At 57.7% G+C, this 17,376-nt stretch overlaps 5 protein-coding genes across 5 annotated transcripts; 3 read left to right on the forward strand and 2 right to left on the reverse strand.

Moving 5' to 3' along the window:
- Positions 1-127: 127 nt before the first annotated feature.
- Positions 128-628, reverse strand: GGTG_12864 (hypothetical protein). The gene has a single exon (XM_009230765.1). It carries the CDS (start codon positions 521-523, stop codon positions 350-352), a length of 174 nt encoding a protein of 57 aa, XP_009229029.1. The 5' UTR covers positions 524-628; the 3' UTR covers positions 128-349.
- A 1,628-nt stretch (positions 629-2,256) lies between these two features.
- Positions 2,257-5,346, reverse strand: GGTG_12865 (eukaryotic peptide chain release factor GTP-binding subunit). Its single transcript, XM_009230766.1, has 4 exons — positions 5,277-5,346; positions 4,563-5,092; positions 2,738-4,500; positions 2,257-2,663 (listed from the first exon to the last, which is right to left on the reverse strand). The coding sequence occupies exons 2-4, from the start codon at positions 4,948-4,950 to the stop codon at positions 2,601-2,603; spliced, it is 2,214 nt and encodes a 737-aa protein (XP_009229030.1). The 5' UTR covers positions 4,951-5,092; positions 5,277-5,346; the 3' UTR covers positions 2,257-2,600.
- Positions 5,223-8,097, forward strand: GGTG_12866 (RanGTP-binding protein). Its single transcript, XM_009230767.1, has 3 exons — positions 5,223-5,255; positions 5,338-6,247; positions 6,328-8,097. The coding sequence occupies exons 2-3, from the start codon at positions 6,068-6,070 to the stop codon at positions 7,981-7,983; spliced, it is 1,836 nt and encodes a 611-aa protein (XP_009229031.1). The 5' UTR covers positions 5,223-5,255; positions 5,338-6,067; the 3' UTR covers positions 7,984-8,097.
- A 75-nt stretch (positions 8,098-8,172) lies between these two features.
- GGTG_12867 (hypothetical protein) lies at positions 8,173-12,081 on the forward strand. The gene is made up of 3 exons (XM_009230768.1): positions 8,173-8,362; positions 8,443-11,306; positions 11,369-12,081. Exons 2-3 carry the CDS (start codon positions 8,601-8,603, stop codon positions 11,744-11,746), a joined length of 3,084 nt encoding a protein of 1,027 aa, XP_009229032.1. The 5' UTR covers positions 8,173-8,362; positions 8,443-8,600; the 3' UTR covers positions 11,747-12,081.
- A 1,885-nt stretch (positions 12,082-13,966) lies between these two features.
- GGTG_12868 (hypothetical protein) lies at positions 13,967-16,973 on the forward strand (the record flags this gene model as incomplete). Its single annotated transcript, XM_009230769.1, has 3 exons — positions 13,967-14,200; positions 14,301-14,402; positions 14,463-16,973. 3 exons carry the CDS (start codon positions 13,967-13,969, stop codon positions 16,971-16,973), a joined length of 2,847 nt encoding a protein of 948 aa, XP_009229033.1.
- Positions 16,974-17,376: the final 403 nt, after the last annotated feature.

The following is a 17,376-nucleotide window of genomic DNA, read 5'->3' on the forward strand; positions in this document are numbered from 1 at the left end:
GGGNGGGGGGGGGGTGGGTGGGGTGTTGCGGGAGCGGGAGAGAACGCAAGACGACCGGATGTCATCGGACGCCGTGCTCGAGGTGACGAAGTACTTTCGGAGCAAAGCCACAAGACGGAAAAGGGGTGTGGTCAGCTGGCCGGCAGGGGAAAAAAAGGTTTGAACGAATGGAGAGCGGCGCCCCAACCGCTGCCAGTCCGTTTTCGTCTGTGCCTGCAGACCGAGAGGCTCTGGCCGCTGACCCGAGAGGGCAGCCAGCCAGCCCCACGTCTCCGCTCCCAAAAAATGGAGGCGCCCCACCCGTCTTTCCCTTCGATGTTCCCGTCGTCGGTGCCCTCCCAAGTCGCGGTCAACGACAGCCCAGGACGTCGATATTGTAGACCTGGGGCTCACCGACTCTGACGCCTTGCAAAGTCAGTTTTAGCGGTGGTGGCCTGATGCCGAAGTTGACTTCCTGTCCCAACACAGCATGGATGCGCCAGAAGCCGAAATCTGAAATGTCAGGTCCGAAATCGCAACCCATGAAGAAACTCGCAATCTGGGCTCACTACCCGGTTCTTTCCGAGCCCGACTACTGCGCACATATGGCCGTGCGGCCAGAGTATTTTGGGCTGACCGAAACACTGTGCATGACAGGTACATGCGAGCATCCTCCAGGCCGTGTGCAACAGCAGCAGGTCTAATAATAATTGCTGGAACATGACGGGCTGAGACGGGGGAAAATTCCAGAGGGAGCCCAGATCTTTCCCCGCAGCAGCAGGGCTAGAACGACGAGGATGCAGCTGTCAGACCGGGGCTGCCACCACTACCCCGTTTGATGCCCGCTCGAAGATTCTACCCCAAGTAAAAAACAACCTGGATAGAAGCGATATGCATCACCATGGAAATTCCGGCAGGTATGTACCTTTAGATGCTGCCCACGATATAAGCAAACACACACGAGCGTAAGCACACTCCCGAGAACTCAAACTCTTGCTTCCCCTCGTTCCGGTATTTCCCGGGGCACAACGTGAAAAGATTCTTCCCTTCCCACTGCCCCCCTGGCAGAGGGGCTGAGACTTGCCGTTCCTGCCTGGGATTCCCTGCGGCGGCATGTGGCCCTGGTCGGCGGTGCCTTGGTTACGTAAATATTGTCCCAACTTGATCCTAGACAGTCCGTAGCGAGAATGGCGTCGTGCATGTGACGATGAAAAAAAAAATAAACTGCAAAAGAAAAAGGGGCAACCAAACAAAAAGACCAACGTAAACAGAAAATGATGAAACAGCACGGATATGAGCGGGATGAGGATGAAAAAAAAAAACGGAAACCATCATGCGTCCATCCTAACCAAGACCAACTACTTCGCTTCCTTACACCGCACTGCAGACCAGACGGAAAGCAGATAAAGCCAAACAAAACACGCCCCTCATTACGAGGCCCGGCGAGGGGGGCCCTTTCCTGCCCTGCCCCCTGGGCTAGCATCGGGCACGGACGCATGTGACGTGCAATTTTCGCTTTCCGAATTCCCGCTCTTTGAAAAAGTCTGGGTGCTTCCGATACGCGCCTCGCTGCATGGAAACAAAGAACGAACGGGGGAGCTGCGCAGGTCCGGGTGGCAGCAACACGAACATGTTGTTTTTTCTTCGCTCCAAACTTCCGTGTCCGCCAAGACAAGGCAGCCCAGCCCAGGTTTCCCGCGGGGCGGATTTTGGGGTCCCCACATTGGCGACTGGGGTTCCCAGAAAACGACCAAGAAGAAAGAAAATTTGCAGAAGAACGGCTACAAAATGTACGTACCTGTTACCCCACAACACCCGACTTTTCCCACTTCTGCGAGGACGCTACGGCCGTTTTTGCGTTTTTGCGTATGCGACATCTATCAAAACCAGACATCCAACATTCACCCCTCCCCCCTGGGCTACCATGTGCACGACGCACCGAGCCGAAGCAGCCGGGCGGGGGGTTTGGGGTGTCCTCATAGAGTACATACAAGCATGCACCCTAACCTTTTCCCTCCCCTTCGTTCCGACTTCTCCTTTCCCTGTTCCGGCATTTGCCGAACCTCGTGACCTTGAGCCGAACGCGGCAGATGCGAGGATCGTATCGCCCTCGCCGCCCCCAAATTACCCTTGCTCTTATTGCTTGTGTTGTTCCCGCTTGTTGGCTGAGAAGGCTGCCTCTTCTTCAAGAAAGCCGCCTCATGGGGGAACAACTACGGTGGTGGTTCCGAGCTCTGGGTCCTGATCTGCCGGCTTGCCGTTTCGACTCTCTTGATTCCTTTTATCCGCCCCCTTTGCTAATAATCCGTATCTTCCTACGGCTCATGCTTCCCTTGCCCCGTCTGCAGCTTTGCCTTCCGGGGTCTTCGTCATGTTCTTCAAATTTTGTTTATTGCTCTCCAGGTCCGGCTCTCCCATGGAAGCCTGCTTTCCCAGCCACTCTCGCAGTAGACATGCACATCGCTCCATCCGTATATCTTGTCCGAACCCGCCTATACCTTTTTGCCACTGGACCATGGTCAAACTGGGCGGTCTCTTTCGTACACACCCCAATTCTTCTTTTCCGACCCCTTGCTACCACCTAGGAGACCCAAGCACCAGGTCTACTACCATTTCTTTCCTTAAGCGGTTGCGCCGTCTACCCCAATGAGCTTCGTAATCTTGCCAATGGCAATTGTTTGACCCTAGTGATACCCGGAAGTGTCAGCAGTATGCATCAACTTGGCCCCGCGAAGAGGGAATCTAGTCCAAGTCTTACCTGATCTCGTAGGGTGAAACGACCCATCTGGGGGTAGTCTTCGAATTTTTCAACACAAACAGCGCCCGATGAGCCGGTGACCTGCATCCTTGCGATGATGCTGTCTCCCTTCTTCGCGTGCGAGGGCGGGACCTTGCTCTTCCTGTTCGTGCCCTTTTGTAGCTTGTGGAGAAGTGCTGCAAAGGTAACCTCCTCAATCGCTGCGTGAACGTGAAGCACACAGTTGTAGCCCGCCGTTAGGATAGACTTAAGATCCAGGATACGGATCTGCGCCTCGAACTCCGAGACCGTGTGTACAAGCCTCTTGGGCGAGCAGATGACGAATCCTGGCTGGATGTCTTCCTCCTCGATGCCTCGCAGGCGCATGCGCACTTGGTCGCCGCACTGCGCGATGGTAACCTCGTCTTCCGTCTCGCCATAAAGCGCCGAGACATCGACGGACTGCTTGTTCGGCATCATCATGAGGCTCATTCCCTTCTTGATCACACCCGCCTCGATCTTGCCTTCAATCATGGTGCCCATGTCACGGTACTTGCCCGACACTGCCATCATGAACGGAGCGTTGAGCTTACGCTCGAGCATCTGCATGTCGTCCAGATACTCCAGCAGCGAAGGCCCGTCGTACCAGGGCGCTACATCCTTGGGAATCCTGTCCTTGATACCCATAGTCTGCTGCGCAGCAATGGGCATGAAGAAAACGTCCGTCTTCAGGTTGTAGCCTGTCCCCTTCAAGAACTGCGCCAGCTTTGTGGTGCACTCCTTGTACCGATCGTGCGACCACTCGACCGTGGGATCGTCCATCTTGTTGATGGCGACCACCAGCTTGTTGACACCCTGCGTCTTGGCCAGCATGGCGTGTTCTCTGGTCTGCCCGCCCTTCTCGAATCCTGTCTCGTACTCGCCCTTGCGCGCACTGATGACCAGGATCCCAACGTCGGCTTGGGAGGCGCCGCCGATCATGCTTGGTACATACGTCTTGTGACCGGGGGCGTCGAGGATGCTGTATCGTCTCTTCTCCGTCTCAAAGAAGCCACGCCCAACCTCAACCGTCTTTCCTTTGGAACGCTCCTCGTTGGTAAGATCAAGAGCCCACGAGAGATACCATGTCTCTCGGCCGAGCTCCTTGGCCTCCCTCTTGTACTTGTCCATGGTCCTCTGGTCCACCATGCCCGTGACGTACAGGATCGATCCTCCCAGCGTCGATTTTCCGGCATCGACGTGACCGATGAAGATGATGTTGACGTGCTCCTTGCCGTAAATCTCCTTGAGGGTCTCATCATCGACATCTGCAGTTTGCTCCTTCTCGACGGCGTTGACATCACGGGCCGAGGACTTTGGCCCCCCGCGGGTCGGGCTCGAACGGCCAGACGACGGGGTCGGCGATGACTTTCCGCTCGCGCCGCTATCGGCCGGTCCGGTCTTCTCGATGGCCTTGGCCGCTGCAGCCTTGGAGCCCGATTCGGCTGCCGTGTCCTTCTTCGGCGCTTCCTTCGGCTCCTCCTTCGGCGCCTCCTTTGCCGCGGCCGGCGCGCCAATTGACAGGACCTTCGACTTGGGCTGCGGTGCATCGCCGCTAATGCTGAGAACCTTGGGGCCGCCTTCCTTTGTAGCCACGGGCTTGCTCAAGTCAGCCGCGGGTGCGGACGGGGCAGCCGCGGCAGCAGCGTCCGTGGGGCGTTTGACGATTGTTGGCGCGGCATTGGTTTGCTGCGTCTGCTGCTGACGCTGCTGCCCTTGTTGGTTCTGGAAGTTGCTGTCCTGGTCTGAAGGCCACTACATTAGCGCTCGAGCGGGCTTGTAGCTTCCGCCAGAAACCGAAACGTACTGTATCCCTGGTTGTTATAGCCGCCCTGTCCGTAGACGGCGCTGTAGCCTTGGCCGCCGCCATATTGGCCTTGTGGGTATGCTTGCTGGCTGCCATACGGCTGATTTCCATAGGCTTGGCTGCCATAGTATTGCTGTTGGCCGTACTGCTGCCCGTATTGCTGACCACCATAGAATGGTTGCTGCTGGTACTGGGCGTAGTTGGCGCCCCCGAAGGGTTGGCCGGGCTGGAAAGACTGTGCGCCGGGTGTGAAGGTGGAAGCGCCGGCCCTGAAGCCTCCCTGAGTTTGTTGGCCGCGGCCAAGGTTCATCTGCTGCTGCGTCTGCCTGGCGAGGTTCTCGTCCTGCTGTGCAGCGGGGTCATCCTCCCACGAGTTGAGGTCGGACATTGTGACAGAAATATGCCGGTGGTCGGCGGCAGAATGGGGCGTAGCGAACTGCGATGAAGGGGCTTGCGTCCGGGGAGGCCAGATACTACGGCTTGCTTCCGTTATGTAAAGCCTGGCGGCTTGGTCGGCGGGTTGTGAGTTGCTGCTTGGAGGTCACGGCCAGAAGTGGATATCGAGGGCGGTTAGCTTTTTTTGTCAGCCTCTCAGGCCCCACCCCCACTACGAAATGAGTGCTCAGGTGGGTGCCGTTCGTCCTTGCCTGTGTATAAAGTAACACAGGCAGAGACAGAAATGGCCGGGAACTGGTATGGCGAAGAATGACTCACTATGGACGGCCACTGGAAATCTTTGCTCAGGCAATTCTTATACTAACACTTGGTTTATTAGTGATCGAAGCTATAAGCACAGACAATCCGAGGACAAAGCCGATTAAAGCGTTGGGTGGTGGAGGCAAATCAAGGTGGGGATGTTCGTGCCCCGCCATTGACACAGGCAGGCAGGCAGGCACCAAGGCACCAAGGCAAGGAAAAAAATCCAAACGACTGCAAACGAATGGACATGTGTCATCCATCGATAACGACATCTCGCCTGCCGCCGACCAAGTGTGGTATTTGATTACTGTGCTTGGGAGACAGCGAACAAATCTGCTACGTGTGGAAACACGGTGCACATAGTACGGGCTTGGGCTGTTCGTCGTTGTGGGCCCTCTTCTGCCTAAGGGGCGGTGGAAAAGGCCCAAGCCCACATGCGGGTTGTAAATTACAGCAGCCCGAAATCATGGCAATTAGTGGCACTTTCTCCGTGCATGAGTGCAAGGAGCTATGATGTTTCCGACATCATGCTACGGTTTTCTAGTATTGTCGGGCCTCAATGTACCCACCACTCTGGCAAATACCATTTTGGCCTTAGTTCCACGGTTCCAACTGGGGCCGGGCACCATTGCATAAAAACATCGGACACCAGCGAGGGCAGGGCAGGCCAGTACCACATCCACCTGCCAACACGGACAAACAACTACCACTGCCTCCGACGACGAAGATAGCCGACGGGGATCGCGTCAAGGAGCCAGGCTTGAGCCACGCAAGACCACCATGGAAGTTGGGCCTCTGTCAGGACCATGGACGCCCTTCTTGCAAGACTCGGGGCACAGGCCATGAATATGGCCATTCGATCAGGGCTCGCACTGACCTCAACATATGCTGTCCAGCAGTGCTCACGCCTGCTTAAAACCGTCGACGACAAGTCGGTTCGCGCAGAGCTAAGAGCGCTGCAGCAGGAACTTGATGAAAGAATCCAGGTAGGCAAGGATGTTTACCGAAACCTCCCTTTGCTTGTCTGAGACGGTGTCTGAAACCCTACTTCCTGCCTGTGCTCTAGATAATCGCGCCGGCTATAGACCTGATAGAATTCAAAGCAGGCCGAGGTAATGCCTTCCTGGAGAGTGCTGTTCCTTTGGCCAAGTCTCTGCGCCGACGCATCGTAGCTCTCGGTAAACAACTCGACGATGTGGCAGGCGCAGAGGAAGAACTGCGGCAGTCTAGAAGCGCCGCCTCCAAGGCCCGCGGCTCGGGCTCGCAGTCGGCCCAGCTTCGAGGAGTCATGGAGGAAATGAAGCGCCTCCTCGAAAGGATAGAGCGTGACGCCCACATGCTGCAGTTTTCCATTAGCGCATCAGGAGAGAATCTGTCCACCTCACTGCCGCCGGGTGTCTCTCCGTCTCGGCTCATGCAAGCAAGCACCTTTATCAGCATCGGCGACACTCAGTTTGCCAACAACCCGGGAAGACCCGTGCAGATTGGCCCAGCCTTCACTCTTTCGCTGTATCTGCTGTTTGTGGGCCACAGCGCCGACTCTGCACGACTGCCCACCGCTACAGGCACGGGATCGGACTCAAATCACAGCCCTAGGGACGCCAGCGCGATGGAGCCCGAACCGTACGGGCTTGGAGACGGCGAGAGGAAACCTATATGGCAAGAGGTCCTTCACAAAGCTCGGACAAGACTCTGCAGGATCCCTTACGGCTGGGAGTTTGATCGCGGATGTGGCTATCGTCCGACCATCTCCGGGTCTTTGCGCTCGCCGTCGACAAGCGAGTATTCATATCACTTGGAGATCATTGAGGACTTAGATGATGGTCGCGTTCACGAACAGGAGGGCAACATCATAGGATCTTTTGATGACCTCCCCTTGGCTGGTATCAGAGAATCCATCCCTGTTCATCAAGTGTCCAAGATCTTCTACACCAACACCGGCAGCATCCTGAACATCGGAAACGCCTCGGGGAGCGACAGCAATCCAGCACTACTGCTGAAGAGAGACCCGAGTGCAACCGCACCTAGCCAGCTTGTTGAAGGCATGCTGCAGGATGAGGGCGCACCGAGCCCGGATTCTGACGACGACAGGGTAGCCAGCCAGGTCTCGCAGGAAGAGATTGACTCCCAAATCCGACGAGAGAGTCGAGGTTGGGGTGGGAGCAAGCATTATCCCGAACACTCTCCTACGGGATGGAGCTTTCCAAAACATCTCGATACCGAATGGATGGCGCTGGAAGTGTTCTCCGACAGCGGAGACGACGATAGTAGCTCCAGCACCGAGGATGGCACGAGCGAGGAGGAGGCCAAGGCTATCCAAATCAACCGCAGAGGTAAAGACAAGCGATTATCCGTGGATTCGAGGCTTATGGCTCAGATCCGGGATGTATCGCTTGGGCCGCAGCACGAAATAACAACTGCCTCCTCATCGCCATCGCGCTTTGAACTTGGTGAGGCAGGCAGCTCCGAGGCTATGATTGCTCGGGCGTCGCCGTTTGGAGCTATCACATCATCTCTCTCGTTGTTGGAGGTTCTTATTCGCCTGACAAGCCTCCAGGAGTTTCAGCAGGCGTCCCACCTTTCGATACCCGATCATATCCTCACGTTCTTCCTGGAAGAAACAGCCACAACGGGGTTCTCAGGTGAACAGCAGCTAAAGGCTCGGGTAGAGGCGCAGAGGAAGGTCGGCTTTGACCCGTACAATGATGGCCCTGCGAGGTGAGTGTGGATAGTCTAGAGATATATAGAACGCTCAAACGATGCGGAGTCTCACTGGCAGTGAAAGGCTGTGTCTCCCCTTGCCAAGATTAAGGTGGATTTCTATATTGGTGATGTGAAGTGGGAACACACACGTCACATGATCACGCATTTTGACTGCGCCCCACACACACGCCTTTAAATCCCTGCCTGGTTGCCTTGACAGTGACCCAGTGTTTACAAACGGTGACTGCAGCCTGCAGGAGCACGCATACCAACAACCAACGAGCGAATCGGGGAAGACCAAAGCAGCAAGAAACCAAAGGAAGAGGATCAAGTGCACACCGACTTTACGGATGGCCTGTTGCTGTTGATTTTCACCAGAGCAACATTTTGTGAAGCAGGTATCCCTACCTAATGTCTCCTTGTGCGGCTCCCTTCGGTTTGCCCACCCCGCTAACAATCACTTCTCGACTATATTCAGAAAACCCAGCACGGGTTCAGATTTCGCTCCACGAACAGCATCATAGCCAGTAACGGTCGATAGTCGAATCGACAGCCACCCTCTGGCCAAAAGCTACCGGACCCAGCGAGGACTCCAAAAGGCCACCGCCCCCGCAGACCACCTCACGCTACCCCGCCATGGCGCGGTCACGCAGCGCGTCCTTCTCGGACGACGACATCGAGTTCGTAGGCTCACAGATGATCGCCCAGGCTAGGACCCAGTCCAAGGCGGTACTCCAACCGGCCAGTGGTAACAGGGAGACGGGCAATATTCCCAGCAGCCCCATCGGCACAGCCAAAACCCCGGGGACTGCCGTCCCGGAATTCGGACGACCGACTATGCCATCCCCGCAGCAGCCCAAGGCTTTTTCATCTCTCTACAAGAAGGAGAAGAAGTCCAACGTCTTCTTGCAGCCCCAGCGCCGCCCCGAGCACCACAGGGGTCACCAAATCTCGGGACCCAGTGCCCTCAAGTACAACGACAAGGATGCACCGCCCCTCCCTGTCTACACCTCGCTTCCAGCCCAGCGTGACAGCAGCACCGCCGGTGCATCCATGTACTCTCAGCCTGCTAGATTGGGATTCGATGACGAGCCCTTCTACACAGACCCCAAGAAAGCCACCGACGATCTCAAGGCTTTGTTGGAGGGTGGCATGGATGAAGACGAGGAGGAGCAAGGCAAGAAGGAGGAAGACAAGGAAGAGAAAATCGATGATGGCTCCCTCGAGGGCATCACCGTCAAGCTTTTGCCTCACCAACAGGAGGGAGTCGAGTGGATGAAGGGGCGTGAGCTTGGCCCCGTCAAGCGAGGCAAGGTCCCCAAAGGTGGAATCCTGGCAGACGACATGGGACTCGGAAAGACACTGCAGTCTCTATCCCTCATCATAAGCAGTCCGAAACCTGGCAAGGATGACGCCGGCTGGAAAAAGCGCTACGACGGCATCGGCAAAGGCACCCTAGTCGTGGCCCCGCTGGCGCTGATCCGGCAGTGGGAGGCTGAGATCGCCGAGAAGGTCTCGGCCGATAAGCGGCTCAATGTTTGCGTTCATCACGGCCCAAGCCGGACCAAGAAATACACGGAGCTGGCCAAATACGACGTGGTTATCACAACCTATCAGATCCTGGTGTCTGAGCATGGGCACTCGACCGATGCTGTCGGCGCCGGTTGCTTCGGCATACATTGGTTCCGGGTTATCCTGGACGAGGCACACAGCATCAAGAACCGCAACGCAAAAGCAACCAAGGCCTGCTGCGCCCTGCGCGCGGAATTCCGCTGGTGTCTCACTGGAACACCAATGCAGAACAACTTGGACGAGCTGCAGAGCTTGGTCAACTTCCTGCGCATCGCTCCATATGACAATCTCAAGCACTGGCGCGAGTTCATCGACCAGCCGATGAAGGGTGGCAAGGGCCATCTGGCCATCCGTCGCCTCCACAGTATCCTACGCTGCTTTATGAAGCGCCGCACCAAGGAGATCTTGAAGGAGGAGGGTGCCCTCAACCCTGGAGGGAAGAAGGCGCTCGAGGCAGCGGCGGCCAATGGCGACGGCGAGGCGGCCAAGGCGCCTGCCTTCAAAGTTACTGAGCGCAAGGTCGTCGCCGTCTCGGCCAAGTTCTCGCCTGCGGAGAGGAGGTTCTACGCCAGGCTTGAGGAGCGTGCCGACGAGAGTCTGCAGCGCATGATGAAAGGGAGGGTCAACTACGCCAATGCCCTGGTGCTTTTGCTGCGTCTGCGCCAGGCCTGCAACCACCCGAAGCTCGTTGGCGTCAAGCCCGAGAAGGACAAAGATGCGCTCTCCATGGATACTGTGCAGCCAAAGAAAGCAGAGGCAGACATTGATGACCTTGCTGATGCCCTTGGTGGCATGGGTATCGAGTCGAAGCAGTGCGATGTCTGCATGAGTGGCCTGACAAGGGAGGAGGCGAAAAAGGGGAGGTCTGTCTGTGAAGCATGCGAGGAGGATCGCGCTCAATTCAACTCAGAGGCTCCCGAGGGAAAGAAGCCCAAGAAGGACAAGAAGCACAAGACCTCCAAAAAGACAGCCAAGGAAGTCGCCATCTCCGACGCACAAAAGCGGAAGCCGAGAAATCGTATGGCTGTGATAGACAGCGATGACGAGGAGGATGACGCCAGCTGGATTGTTGGAGAGGATCAACGCGGAGCCCTGCGCCTTGGCAAAGCCGGCGGCGATGAAGACGAGAATGCTGAAGGTGGTGGAGAATGGCTAGAGTCCGAAGACTCGGTACATCACTCTGAGGACGAACAAAACGACGCCAGTCGCCTCAGCAGCTTCATTGTTGACGAGGAGAACGACAAGAGCAAAGTGACAACAGCCGCAGACTCTGACGACGATTCCTTGGCTTCAGTCTCGGAGATCCACTCCAAGGCCCAGAAGAAGAAGAATGCTAGCACGGTGGATGAGTCCGACGCTAGCTCCGACTCCGAGTCCGAGTCGGAAGAGGACTCTGCGGTTTCTGGATCAGGGGACGAGTCCGACGACGATCAGTGGGACAACAAAGACTCGTCCGGGCGTGTGGTGCCGTCAGCCAAAATCCGGAACCTTCTTGAGATCCTCCACAAGGAGGCTCAGGAACACAAGTTCATCGTCTTCTCGCAGTTCACCTCGATGCTGGATCTGATCGAGCCTTTCCTCGAGAAGGATGGGTTCAAGTATGCACGCTACGACGGGTCCATGAAGAACGAGCTGCGAGAAGAGAGCTTGCATGCTCTCCGCAACGACAGGCAGACCCGCCTGCTACTTTGCAGTCTCAAGTGCGGATCTCTCGGGCTCAATCTCACGGCCGCCACACGGGTGGTCATTCTGGAGCCGTTTTGGAATCCGGTAAGTCTACGTATTGGCGAGAATGGTAATGACGAAACAACGCTAACCCCATGGCGATGCAGTTTATCGAGGAGCAGGCTATCGATCGTGTTCACCGTCTGACGCAGACAGTCGACGTGATTGTGTACAAGCTCACTGTTGAAAAGTCCGTGGAGGAGAGGATTTTGGAGCTTCAGAACAAGAAGAGGCTTCTCGCGGAGCAGGCGATCGAGGGAGGCATGAAGAAGAAGGATGCGCTTGGACTCGGACTGCAGGAGATGCTTGCGCTCTTCAACCACGACCGCACGAGCTTCGGCCCCGGTGGCGACAGCGCCGTTCTCGAAGACGCTGGCGACACTTCAACAACATCGCAGACATCGTACGACGGGTTCGGGCGCAAGAAGGCCAGCCGACAACCGGGCCGGCCAGAGGTCGATTCGGCGTTCAGCCGCCGTTGGTAGTCTCGCATTGGCGCCGGCCTTTATTTCCCGGCCCGTTATGCGTCTCCTTTTCTCTTTTGTTTTCAACCCCTGTCATAGGCTCCCATTATGATGGTAGTATGCATGTTTGCGTTTAGGACTACGAGGGTGGGCTCAGGCGGATTGGATCTGTGTTTACGAGAATGAAGGCGTCGTTGGTTATTGAACGAAAAGGCAGCCACCGAGGGTTCAGTACAGAACTCAATAGATTTGGTGGTCGGGTGTTTCCCCTCTGATCGTCATTGGTCCTTGAAAGGCCAATAGTCTCACTCAACGGGCGCTCTTGCACCATGATGTTGTGCGGACGCGTTTTAGTGCAGGATGACTCCATTTCACCCCTGGCGGTGACTCGATCGCGGGGGATTGGCACTAACATTCGGCATGGGATCACCATGTTGGGTGTGTGGTGGACAATTTCGTGATTCGCTGACGCAATTGATGCACGGCTTCGAAGGCTCCACGCCCGGGATTGCAACTGCTTTGAAGCATGGATGCCCCAGCTCGGGAACAGATCCGGGGCATTTCGATGAAACAAATGTCTTTACCCACACTCATTCCGTGTTCCCCAAGCGTTCATGGGAGATGGAAATGCGCATCTTGGAAAATTAGGCAGGAGGAATCTGTCATGGAAGGCATGCAGCGACTCCGAGTCCTGGACGAAGGCAGAACTCCATACTCAGATTAAGTCATACCGCCAACAAAAGCCGGCCTAGGCAATTTGAGTTACTAGGCTTCCAGGTTAGGTGCTTCGCGCAGGTGCCTGGTATGCACCTAGGCGGACCGATGCCTCGCTGACGCTTTCAGTTAAAGAGCCCCCTGCGTCAAACAACTTTTTGAACAAAGCTTCCGCTATCGGCGAGGAAACTAGCACGGGACGCTGGCAGCTGGCGTGGGGGTGGTGGAGTGGAGGTCAGCCTCTCGGCAGCCGCCAATCATACGGCTCCATCGCCCCAGAATGACCCGCTTTGTTATCAAAGTCCCGACGCTTGACCCGGCTCGGTAGCCGAGCCGCTCGCCAGCGTGTGGGCCAGCGTGTGGGTCCAGTAGCTGCTGGGTCGCTATGACTCTGTGGCTCCAGGTACCCCGAGGTGCCCGTGGTGCCATCAGTTCTGCTGCACCGCGACATGGCGTGGTTCCCCAGGCCGGGCCGCCAGCACAGCCCAAGCACCAACCGGGCAAGCTCTGCTTGGTGCGCCGCCAACACGTCCTGTTGCCGTCCCCCGTTTGTCGACCCCGTTTGTCTATCTGCACGCTGCGCTCTCCCTCTCCTGCACTCCCCCTGGGTAGGCAGGGGCCCGTTTTGTCGAGCCAACCACGCACCCTCGTCTGCTCGCCTGCCTGCGTCGCCTGCGCTGCTTGCTTCGCTCGGGGAGTCGGGCTGCATGCATGCCTCGACCTGTGCTGTGCTTGGTAGGTTTAGGGTGCACGGGTGAGCAGGCTAGTCCGCCCAAGCCAGCGCTGTTCACGCATACAAGCCTCGATCGAGGGCCAGTCGGGGCCAGGCACGCAATTTGGCTTCCGACAGGCAGCGAATCCAGACAGCCGAAACCACCTGCAGCCGTCGGCCAGTCCAGCAAGGCCAATAGCGTGGCTACACAAGGTGCGACCTAGGGCGGCCACCGATTGCAGGGCACAGAGCCATGTACCTGCCGTAACCCTGCCTCCGACGACTCCACATCCATCCGCCTCGCTCCACCAAGGCGCGGCCGTCCCAAGTCCTGGGCCGCTGACCGTCCGCGACAACACAAAACCTCGACTCAACCCCCTACTTTTGGATACGGCCCGCCAACACCTCCCCTCTTGTGTCTGGCTGCCCCGTTGCCTGCCCATCCAAGACAGGGTCCGACCGATACCCTGGGGGGCCTACCCAGTTGCGCGAGCCCCAAACCCCAGGCTACCCCAACATGGAGACGCCGCTGCCGCTTGGAGAGGAAACCCATTCCGCCTAAACAAGATCCGTGCTGCCTACTACGCCGCCCCGATCACAACTCCGCCGCCCACCGCCGAGGCTTGGAGCCACCGCGTTCCGCCCAGGGGCACACCACAGCATTTCTTATCGGTCTCTTCCTCCCAGCCGTGGGTGTCCACCCCTCCATCGAGACTTGTAGCCGTTATTGTGACCTCCATCTTTCGTCCCATCCCTGGGCGCAACGCCGCCCCCACACCTGCGCCCGTCTGCGTCACACGCCTGCTGTGCCGAAAATGCATCAGCAGCCGCGATATCCGCCGAGGGTCTCTTCGCCTGCATCCAACTTGCAGACGAACCCGACCAGAACCAACAACCCGAGGGACGGCCTCGGAGCCGGCTCCCGCTCGAGGGCCTCCTCGGGCGCCGCTGGCCAAGACGGCGGCCAGGGGGGCTCTAGAACACCGGATGGCTCGCCGGGCCCGGGGCCCACCCGCGAATCTGTCAAGAAGCTTGATCAGATAATACAAGTACGTTGCGCCTGTGTGCAGCGCCGCCCTCTTCCTATTCTTCCACCTCTACCAGTGTCACTTGGATAGAACTAACGGGCCTTTTCACGGTCTTCTTTAGAATTTCCACGTAAAAGCCGCGGTGCTTATTATACAGTCAAGGACACCGACAACGCCAACAGCAGCCTCGAGGAAAGGCGACGGAAGGAAAACCAACAAATGGGTGTGTTTAGAGACACCCCTTTCTTGCTCCCCTCTGGTCGAGGCTGACGGTTCCTATTAGTTCCAAATCGAGACGGACGAAATAGATGATTTCAGGGAAGAATTGCGGATATGGAAAACATGTGGAGGCTTCGAGAACAGGCCGCCCCCCATGATAATGGAAACATATCTGGACGCATCCGACCTTTCGTCCGGCCAAAGCCTGGTGGTGACGGACGACAATGGCAACATGTGGGATGTACTGGAAGCTCTTAACCCCGACTCGTCCAGCGAGGGCAGCTCTTCCCCCATGCCCCGCAAACGCAACACGGAGATCGTCCTCGAAAGGTGGAGGATCGAGCTCAAGTGCCTGCCCAGCGACGACACGGAGGATTTCGGCCCCACGCTGCCGGCGACCTACAAGAAGAGCATAGTCTTTTTCAGGTCCCTTTTCGTCAGCACCAAGATCCTGCCTGCATGGAGGCTCGCACGGCAGTCGCTGGTAAGACCATCGACCCATCCAGCCCTGCAAGTGCGCTGCCGTTTTGTTTTTGGCGACCCCGATCCGTCTGGCTTCGATCTTCTTCGCCAGCCGCTCCACGACGGGCGGGACGCCGTCACCGACTACATTTTTGGAGATCTTGAAGTCCCAGTCGGGAGGTTCTACGCATCCGTTTCCTATCGCAATGATTATAGTTTTCGCGTCGACGACTCCGAGGCTCTCCTCAGCTCTCGATTCATGGGCGTTGACGACCAGATGTTCAAGCCATCTCTGCCGCAGCGGCAAGTGAGTCGCCGCGACTCCTCGTACACAGCCGACATGGGCTCTTTGTCGACACGCCGCCAAGATAGGAAACAGCCGCCAGAGCAGCAGACGTACGGGAGCCTTTCCACCTTCCACGGCGCTGGGGCTCTTGGCGCTAGCCCCTTGTCAGCCCTCAAGGCGGTGCGGCCTGCTGGGTCCGACACCAGTTCTCCGGTGGGATCGGCAAACGCCAGTGTCGAACCAGAACCGCCACACTCTCTGCCCATATCCGGGTACGCTGGCTCTGCTCGACCGCCTTTCAGGGGCGCCGACGGCCACTCCCGGCGCACCTCAGTGTCCTTCCAACCGTTCAAGGCTGGCTCGCTTTCCGGATCGCCAAGGATCCAGGACACTGATGTACCACCATCGCCCAGCTCGCTAGCGAGACAGTCGGCGCTCGGCGCCTTTAATGCGGCTAGAAACCGTAACTCGTTGACAGCCGGCATGGCGGCCTCGCTGCGGGGCGGGCCCCCAGGCTCGGACGCGGCAGGCAGCGCGTCTCCAAGGCCCGGGAGTCGCTACAGCAGTAGTTTTACACACAAGCGAGGCAAATCGTCGTTTGGAGGTACCAGCAGGGCCGGTGACGATGACCAGGGCAGCAGCGGCAAACAAAGCTTGTCGTCGTCTGTCCAGCCCGGCTCTGGCCTGCTGGCCGAAGCCGCGGGAGCGAGCTCAGGATCGATACAAGCTGATGACGAAAATATATCTGAGTTCTTGAAGATTCTTGACAGCAAAAGGACACTTCAGAGCCTGGAGCCGACGGCCAAGACGAGGGAGGCGTCCGCCAAGAGGACCGTGGCACAACTCTCGAAGTTCCAGCTCATGCGAGAGTCTAACAATTCGTTGACAGAGTCCATGTCTTCATCGATACAGCTACAGCGATCGTCGGGGTCATATAGCCGGACGCAAAGCGGGCCGGGTATGTTGAACCCGGCGTCGCTGTCGGCATCGCTGTCTCCCAGCAAACCGCTATCACCGCACACTCCGCACACTCCGGCGATACCGTCCCGGTTGAGTGAAAACGCGATCATCGACCATCAAGCCCAGGCCCAGGCACAAGCACAGGCGCAAGTGACCCACAGAGCAGTGGTTGGGGCCGGTGCGCCATCTACACGCAGCGGCACCACAAGCGCCGGGTCGGGCCGCCAGGAGGGCGCTACGGCTATCGACATACCCCTGTCCCCACGCCTTCAGCAGACGAACCGTCGCTCCAGCTCTGTGGCCCATCAGAATCGAGCGCTTCTCGAAGATGATGAGACTCCCGACCTCCCGTTTGCAGGAAACCGGAGTATCAGCCTGGGTGCGGATAGTCGTGAGCCCGTCTCGAGACTGAGTGGGCTGGGACTGATAGACAGGACCGGTCCTGGGTCAGCCGACGGGCCATCATCACTGCAGCCCGCCGTGGAAATTCGCTCGTCGGCGGTGGCCCCCAGGTCGTCCGTGTCATCGACGGAGCCAGAGGACAAGAATCCGTCAGCAGGGCTCCTACCAGGCACATCGGCCTCTTCGTACCGCCTGCGGTATACTGGAAGCATCGGCCGAGGGCAGCGTCGACCGACTCCCCCGCAGTCCTCGCGTGGTAGCTTCACTGGATCCGGTTCTGCCGGCAGGTACGGCACGCGTGGCGCCGGCGATAACGAGCCAGATGATGAGCCACTCGTGTTTGACATGTCAGAGCTTGAGCGGCCGCAGGGGCGGGCGAGCATCGATGAGCCACGAGGCGGCGGCGCCCCCTTGGGGACAAGCGAGAGGGGGGGCTATGAAGCGCATCACAGCCGGCGCTGGTGAAGCTCGCTGTGATTCGCGCCCGAGCGCTTTCTTGGAGTGTGACGGCTTTCGTTTCGTCCCCACTCTCTTGACGATTCGTTGTTTTCTCATGGTAGCTTTGGCGTTTCGGGGTCTTTGTCAAGATGAGGGCTTGACTATTTGGCAGGACAGGAACCAAAGGACGGCTCACCAATGGTCCGTGCGTGGACTGACATGGCGGGCGTGTGGCCCCTATCGAAGATGGATGGGTATGTCTCACAGCCCAAGGTCAAATGACAGCCAGCATGCTGTGCACATGAAACTGGCGAGGTGTGTGTCGGGCTACGGAACCTGCCGACCTGAACTAACTTCTACTTATGTATATGTACTCATATTTCAACGCGAAATGCTGTTCGTGGACTTTGAAGAGTCTGGTCTTCTTGAG

Source organism: Gaeumannomyces tritici (genome assembly GCF_000145635.1).
Source record: "Gaeumannomyces tritici R3-111a-1 unplaced genomic scaffold supercont2.10, whole genome shotgun sequence".
Taxonomy (NCBI): Eukaryota; Fungi; Ascomycota; class Sordariomycetes; order Magnaporthales; family Magnaporthaceae; genus Gaeumannomyces; species Gaeumannomyces tritici.

Bases quoted from the DNA above. Each gene is read 5' to 3' on its own strand.
- GGTG_12865 (XM_009230766.1), bottom strand. From the start codon at position 4,950: ATGTCCGACCTCAACTCGTGGGAGGATGACCCCGCTGCACAGCAGGAC. The intron at 4,501-4,562 runs GTACGTTTCGGT...AGTGGCCTTCAG, and splicing joins CTATAACAACCAGGGATACA to ACCAGGACAGCAACTTCCAG. The intron at 2,664-2,737 runs GTAAGACTTGGA...GGGTATCACTAG, and splicing joins GTTTCACCCTACGAGATCAG to GGTCAAACAATTGCCATTGG.
- GGTG_12866 (XM_009230767.1), top strand. From the start codon at position 6,068: ATGGACGCCCTTCTTGCAAGACTCGGGGCACAGGCCATGAATATGGCC. The intron at 6,248-6,327 runs GTAGGCAAGGAT...CCTGTGCTCTAG, and splicing joins AACTTGATGAAAGAATCCAG to ATAATCGCGCCGGCTATAGA.
- GGTG_12864 (XM_009230765.1), bottom strand. From the start codon at position 523: ATGGGTTGCGATTTCGGACCTGACATTTCAGATTTCGGCTTCTGGCGC.
- GGTG_12867 (XM_009230768.1), top strand. From the start codon at position 8,601: ATGGCGCGGTCACGCAGCGCGTCCTTCTCGGACGACGACATCGAGTTC. The intron at 11,307-11,368 runs GTAAGTCTACGT...ATGGCGATGCAG, and splicing joins TGGAGCCGTTTTGGAATCCG to TTTATCGAGGAGCAGGCTAT.